General features: G+C 46.6%; 1 protein-coding gene across 1 annotated transcript; it reads right to left on the reverse strand.

Annotated features, from left to right (window-relative positions):
- Positions 1-3,062: 3,062 nt before the first annotated feature.
- On the reverse strand, positions 3,063-7,497 carry clec19a (C-type lectin domain containing 19A). The gene is made up of 5 exons (XM_080857071.1): positions 7,309-7,497; positions 6,224-6,401; positions 5,243-5,336; positions 4,481-4,613; positions 3,063-4,138 (listed from the first exon to the last, which is right to left on the reverse strand). The coding sequence occupies exons 1-5, from the start codon at positions 7,430-7,432 to the stop codon at positions 4,062-4,064; spliced, it is 606 nt and encodes a 201-aa protein (XP_080713197.1). The 5' UTR covers positions 7,433-7,497; the 3' UTR covers positions 3,063-4,061.
- Between the last annotated feature and the right edge of the window lie 3 nt (positions 7,498-7,500).

Raw genomic sequence — 7,500 nt, forward strand, 5'->3', positions numbered from 1 at the left:
ATATATAGAATACTTGCTTAAGTACTTACTACTTACCTCTACAAATATATAAAGAATAGATATATATATGACTTTTATTGTGTGCAATGGATATAAATTGAACAAATGAATGTTGTTTCAGTTAGATCTTGTAAAGAAATGTACTTACGGAAAACATAATTGACAAAAGATTAGAGCGAAGCTGATTGAACTTCCTCACTGACTATCTATGGGATATTCACAACAGCAAGTGGACCGTGGGCAGTTCAGCACTGAAACACTGTAAAACCAAAACTCAATGGGAGATCATTCCGTCTGGAAACCTCTGGAAGAATATGTTCTGTTGTCTAGCTTTTCAAGAAATGCCGCTGTGCTCTTGAACATAGTTTTTTGTGCTTTATACTTCATGTACACAGTTAATTCATCAGCCCCTTTGGGCGAGCTAGGATTTACCCCCATTCTTGCCTATATTAAAGTGTATTACCTATAATCTTGCAACTCCTATCACTCTTGTATTCAGAATTAGCAGTATCCCTTTAAACCCGCTATACTAATAGTGTACTCCTTTAACTCCACCAAACCTCTGCTCCAGGAGAGCATATGGATTTATTATTTTCTATGTACTTTTTTGGCCATGCCAGGTGTATTGAAGTGGTCCTTGTCGATGCGCTTACATTTTTGTCTCTGTGTGTATGTTCGTGTGTCCATGAATGCACACCGTGTGGATATGTGTAAACCGGTTTTTAATGTATACATTAAGATTATGGTGGTTGTCCTGATTTGATTTACTTCAGAGCAATCTTTATTAAAAGATGTATTAACAGATTCACGAGTATCGTTCATTCTATAAAAAAGATGATATTGTACGGAATATTGTATCATTATCCCCCTTTACTATGGAATCAACATTGTTTAATCCCTTGCAGTGATTTTGCATATCGTTTCATCAAATCATTCCTCACTGTGAACAGAGCGTGTCGACAGATATTTTGTGGACAAACACCAGGCCATCAAAATCAAATGGGGCCAAAAATAGCCATGTACGGTTAAGCCCTAACAAGGTGAAATGTAATAAATGTAATGCTTCCCTCCAGCCTACTTCCACACTGTGACATGATAAACCATCTCCATTTATCACTGTTCAGCACAGACCTCCCTGCAATCTTTCCCCATAAACCAGTCAAGATGTTTCCAAATTCAAGCTGTGCCATTTTCGAAAGGACACATTAATTAATTGTGCAACTTTTCGACGACAACAACCCAGGGGAACCAATGGCTGTCTCCTCTCTCCAGCGGTGCTTGTTTTGTGGACACATGTTCCTGGTCCCCGCCAAAGGCATCTCGAGCCTCCGATTAGTCACTTAATTACTTTCTTCAGTGGCACAGGAACAGCTTAACTTCACTACAGGGGGCATCACGTCCAGGTCAGACGGAGCCAGGGTACGGGGACCTGCTCCTATCGTGTTTGTGTGTGTGTTGGTGTGTATGTGTGTTTGAGCATATTTGTGACTGTGCATATGTATGTGGATCTTTCTCTGTGGGTCTCTGTGTGTGCGTGTATGTGTGCGTTTTTGACTGGTATGAACTGTGCGAGTGTGTGTGTTTGTGTTTGTGTGTGTGTGTGTTTGACTGGTATGAACTGCAAGTATGGAGTGTGTGTGTGTGTGTTTGACTGGTATGAACTGTGCGAGTACGGAGTGTGTGTGTGTGTTTGACTGGTATGAACTGTGCGAGTATGGAGTGTGTGTGTGTGTGTGTGTGTTTGACTGGTATGAACTGTGCGAGTATGGAGTGTGTGTGTGTGTGTGTGTGTTTGACTGGTATGAACTGTGCGAATATGGAGTGTGTGTGTGTGTGTGTGTGTTTGACTGGTATGAACTGTGCGAGTATGGAGTGTGTGTTTGTGTGTGTGTGTGTTTGACTGGTATGAACTGTGCGAGTATGGAGTGTGTGTGTGTGTGTGTTTGACTGGTATGAACTGTGCGGTACGGAGTGTGTGCGTGTGTGTGTGTGTGTTTGACTGGTATGAACTGTGCGAGTATGGAGTGTGTGTGTGTGTGTTTGACTGGTATGAACTGTGCGAGTACGGAGTGTGTGCGTACAGTACACACATCCATCCATGCTCATGTCCTGGAACATCGCTGTTGACATTTCAGAGCGGGCCTATTCATCACAAAGGAATGCCCATGCAAACGTGTCCAGGGGGCACACAGCCATCTATGCAGGGAGGAATTCCCTCCTGAGGAGGGTCTCTTAAAACGTCCCAGCTGAGGTCAGGCAGGCATGAGGCATCAGCCCCCCCCCTCATCCACCCCCAAGCCAGCTCTTACCCACCCAAAACCACCCACGCCACCTCCCCAGACAACTAGTCTCATGCGGTGTGTTGTCACTGTAATATTCCAGCCCAGGCAAACAACACTGCAGCCAAACCCTGCAGCTCAGGCACAAAGTGGTCCCCTGCCACTCTCAGCGCCAAAGCTCCAACAGAACCACACCACACATCGATTTCTCTTGCCCATGCATTGTTCACTGCCAGCTAGGTCTACTTTGGGAAAGAGAGGACAAGAAAACAAAGAGGAGAGAGAGAAAGATTGAAGAAGGACAGGAGGATATAAAGTGTGTCAGTGGTGGGGAGGGGAGAAGGAACTCCCCCCCCCCCCCCCCCCCCCCCCCCCCCGCTGTTAATTTGCATCGTCTCCAAGCCCCCAAAGGTCAAGTGTCAGGCTGAGCTTAAGCCTCCTTTTGGTGTTTTTGAAGCCTGGATGCAAATCGCAGACATAAATTCCTGCTTTCTGTCCCTCTCACCTTCCAGGTCAGTGACTGATCAATTAGTGCAGAAGGACACTGACAAATAGGCATCCTCAAAGCCCAAGTTAAATCCATGGCATTATCAGCCAGAGAGCATATGCGGTATGTGTGTCTTGTGCACAGGGAAATACAAAATGAAAAGGTCACAGCCCTGACAGAGTTCATCACAAGATTTATGCAATACTGTATAATGTATAGTCTTCTACACACACACACACACACACATATACATACAAACATATGTACACTCACACACACATTTTCATACACGACACACGCAACCCCATAAAAAGTCTCCTCCTTTTCTGAACGGGCCCGGGGGAAAGGGTGGAGACCTCACAGCCGTTCTACTTGAGCAGCACCCATCGGAACATGGCTTCCCTCTGTGTGTGTGTCTTTGTGGTTCCGTTGTTTTGACTGACGACATGGGCAGATGAAAGAAACTGAACGCACACATACACACACGTAACTACTCAAAAAAAGGCTGATGAAACATCCATGGAAATGTAAAAACAGAAAGGTTACAACAGTCATAATAGCGTTGGATCAGAGGGCAGTTGCTGGTAGCGCACACGGGGATGTTCTTCCAGCGGAGAGGAGACAGACTGGGATGACTCAGGAGTTTAAATGCACCCCAGATGGACAGGCTGCGTGCAGGACGGTGTAATGTTCTGGCCCCGTGTGCTGTGGGGCACAGGAGGAGAGCAGAGGAGAGGAGGGAAGCAGAGAAGAGAAGAGAAGAGAGGAGAGGAGAATACAGGAGAAGAGGAGAGTAGAAGAAAGGAGAGAAGAGAAGACCAGAGAGGAGAGGAGACGTGACGCGAGGAGAGGAGGGAAGCAGAGAAGAGAAGAGATGAGAGAATAATACAGGAGAAGAGGAGAGTAGAAGAGAGGAGAGGAGAGGAGACAAGTGGGAAGGAGAGGAAAGGTGAGGAGAAGAGAGAAGAGAAGAGAAAAGAAGAGAGGAGAGGAGAGGACAGGAGAAGAGAAGAAAAGAGAGGAGGCAGAGGTGGAGGATCTGCTGTGCAGACAGAGAGGGCCAGAGAGGTGAAGGCAGTAAACGAAAAAGAGGAGCGTGGAGGTTTAGGAAAAATGAAAGGAAGAGAAAAGAGGTCCTGTTGAGGTCCCAGCGAGGAGCTGTGGTGGGATGGGAGGTCTTAGACACACAGGCAGCAGGCTCCTCCTGGAGGGGCGGAGAGGTTTGGCCTCACTCACTCGGAGGAAGCTGAATGAAGCTGAGGCGGACGGAAGGAGAGCCGGAGGCAGCTGGGAGTCTAGTTATCCAGTGTGGGGATCTTGCACACGAAGGGAAAGGCCTTGTCACAGCTGTTGTCATTCCAGGACCTCAGAGCTGGCAAAGATGACGGACACACAACAGAGCAGCCTTCATCACTCACACACTGTTAGACGTTAGACAGACACTATCATTATATGACAATGTCTGAAAATCATAAAAAAAAAAACATCTGGCATCTGGATACTTACTACAATGGACTCCATTGTGTCATTGACAAAACTGTTTCAATTGTATGATGCAGTACATCTTGTAACATGTACTTATCAATTAACAAAATACCAAAGGTACCTTACCGAACTTTGTTGTAATGTCTAGCGGTATAACAGGTCTACATTGCTGTTGGATTGGCTTCCCTCATGTTATCATACAAACAGTTGTAATGTTGGAGTCACCCACCACTGTTTTGTCTGTACCAGATCTCCACACAGTCCTCCTCCTCTGGGATCCGGTGGATCCCGTCATCCGGTTGGTTCCCATCCCAGTAGCTGTACTCATAGGAAGAACCATCGGTCCACTCTAGGGTGCCCTCCTGTGGAAGCAGCCAGCCATAACAGAGTTTACACACATCCCCTGCCCCACTGCCCCCCACCCTCCTCCCACCACTCCCCCACCCTACCTTGACCAGTGCAAGGGTCGCACATGCAACATCTAACGTTGGGTGAAATCCACCACCACAGCTTCTGTTTCACATCAAGGAAAACTCCTCGGAGCAAAGAAGGACAGGGACGACAAAAATGCTGACACACTCCAAGTGTCTGCACTCTAGTTAGGGATTGTCCATAAATCACCTTCAAAGGCTGAGTCAGACTCCACTGGATGGATGTGTGTTCTGCTGTGAGGGTTTATTGGCTGGAGTTAAGGCATTGCTCACTGGCCATGGGGTGACTCACTGGCTGTGTTCCTACCAGTCAGAGGTCATTAGTGATTTGCGCTGTTCTATAATCCGCCGTGCCGCTCTCGTTTTACGTGTTATCGAAGACGTGTCCCCCTTGAGGCTGTGTGCAAGTTTACGTTTGAGAGGATTTTAATGTCACTGTGATATGAGTAAATGAACTGAGAGAGAGAGAGAGAGAGAGAGCTGGAAGTGGATTTAGAGATGACTGGAGATTGGGAGTTTGTTTGAAAGAGGGATTAAATAAAGATGAGGTAGATGTTTACCTGTCGCCTGTCGTGAAGGCCAATCCAGATGTCCGTGGGGATGCCGGGGATACGGCTGTTCACCAGGTCATACACAAACACATTCTCCTCCCAGCTGTGGGCAGGGGTCACAATACATCCGTTTCTCAGATAGATGGATAGATTACTCATGCCCAAAGGGTAATTTTAGTGTTAAAGCAGCAATTTACATAACTGACAAATAAACACAAACATTGTGGACCCCATTGCGCACAGCGGACCCCAGTACAGAGCAGTCCCCAGGACAGAGCAGTCCCCAGCATAGAGCGGACCCCAGCACAGAGCAGTCCCCAGCACACAGCAGTCCCCAGCACAGAGCAGTCCCCAGCATAGAGCGGACCCCAGCACAGAGCAGTCCCCAGCACAGAGCAGTCCCCGGCACAGAGCAGACCCCAGCATAGAGCAGTCCCCAGCACGGAGCAGTCCCCAGCATAGAGCGGACCCCGGCACAGAGCCATTCTATCAGGTTTTTTTTTAGTTTCTTAGAGTTGCTTGCTCTGATAGTGCTGCCCCAACAGATGGCTGCAAAGAATACTGCACTTGCAACAACAGACTACTAGTAAAAGATATGCAACATCTTGCTGTACACATTAAAGGACCTGAGCTTGCTCAATAAGTACTGTATAGTCTGCTCTGTCCCCTCCTCTAGACGGCCTCAGTGTTACATTTCCAGTTCAGTCTGTTGTCCAGTCTGTTTTAAATGTAAAACTGTCATTCTCCTGGTCTTCACCTCAATCAGCCACACAATGCAATGCTCTGTTATAGCCAGCTCTTTATCTGTTCTGTTTTATTTGGTAAAGCCTTTTCCCAAACGCCAATTACAAGTGATGTAATGTTGCACACACTTTAAACACAGAGACATTGGCAGAGAGGAGAAACGAATGTGTAATGTTTGGAAATCTGCCTCCCAACAACATCTACGGTTTATAAATTTAAAACTCGAAACAACTCCGCTATGCTCACCTGTGTATGGAGGTGAGCTTGGCGGACCTGTGGCCGTTGGAGAACTCTGCACAGTACAGGTCTGCCTCCGCCCATGTGCGATTGAGAGGGAAGAAGCGGTAGCAGTTCCCCTCGAACTCCGTCCAGAAGAGGGGGCAGGTTATAGGCTGGGTGCCATCTGGCAACTGCAGGGGCAAAGCTGGGAGGGGGGGGGCAAGATTTTGGGGGTTAAAGTAGTGGAATGGTGATGACGTCACAACTTCAAGCCGCATCCTTTAAAAAGACTTTCGGTTATTACTATGTCAAGGTTGCGACAATATTGTGTCAATATTGTGAGAATATTGTGTCAGACAATGAAGAGGTCTTAAACATTTGATCCAAGACTTGACTGCAAGTCAGTGTGCTAAACTAAGAGTATTTTTTTGGTGCGGTCTTCAGTCAAATTCAGTGACTGTTCCTCATCTCCTTTGGTTATGGTAGACTGAAACTAAGGTGGCAGTGTCTTTTTAATGGTGAAGTGCGGTGGGAAAAACTCATCACAATGAAGCCATGCAATGCAACAACAACCTTATCTGACTCCAGAAGATTACTTGGTGTATCAGAGGAAAGAACAATAGGACGTGACTTGCACAAATGCTTACAAAACAATCACAAATTCTGGACATTTTAATAATTTCAAACATCTTGAAAGCCTCAAAGGGAAACAAAAATACTACAAGCTAATCCCTATGATCCATACACGTGTGATCTATGATGCCAGTCAAGACCGGCTCACTTCCTCACTTTTCCTAACTCAATCCATACTTTCTCTCTGAGCCCGTCACATATCTCAGACAGTTAAAAGCTGACTTTCTCACAAAACAATACAGCACTCGCTTCTATTGAACCCCAGAACTTCAACAGTGAGTCTGAACAACAAGCCCCACCTTTAAGCCCGAACTTTAGGCATTAGAAGGACTATGCAGCCACGCAAGCAAAGACACAAACAAAACAAAATATGCCCTCAAGATGATCAGCAACTTCTGAAAGAGTAAAGACCAACTCCTCTTCCAAGAGTTGCAGTATCCGGTAAAGTGTTCAGGCCTTCCTGACAAAGCGCTTCTCACCTTGTGTGATCTTGATGTTGGTGGACGGTATAGCCGTCACTCGGGACCCGCGGAGAAGCAGAACCAAACACAGTTCCCAAAAGAACATTTTCCAAGGGAAAGAGGTGGTCAGTCCAGTGTCCATGTGAGTGTGGATGAAGGAGGGTGTATGCTGTGCGGTGTGGAGGCTCTGAGCACTTGGAGGGTGTGTGC

This window comes from Sprattus sprattus, assembly GCF_963457725.1.
Source record: "Sprattus sprattus genome assembly, chromosome: 18".
Lineage (NCBI taxonomy): Eukaryota > Metazoa > Chordata > Actinopteri > Clupeiformes > Clupeidae > Sprattus > Sprattus sprattus.

Coding starts and splice junctions, on each gene's coding strand:
- clec19a (XM_080857071.1), bottom strand. CDS start 7,432: ATGGACACTGGACTGACCACCTCTTTCCCTTGGAAAATGTTCTTTTGG. Junction 6,402..7,308: donor CAACATCAAGATCACACAAG/GTGAGAAGCGCT, acceptor CCCCCCTCCCAG/CTTTGCCCCTGCAGTTGCCA. Junction 5,337..6,223: donor AAGCTCACCTCCATACACAG/GTGAGCATAGCG, acceptor CCCTGCCCACAG/CTGGGAGGAGAATGTGTTTG.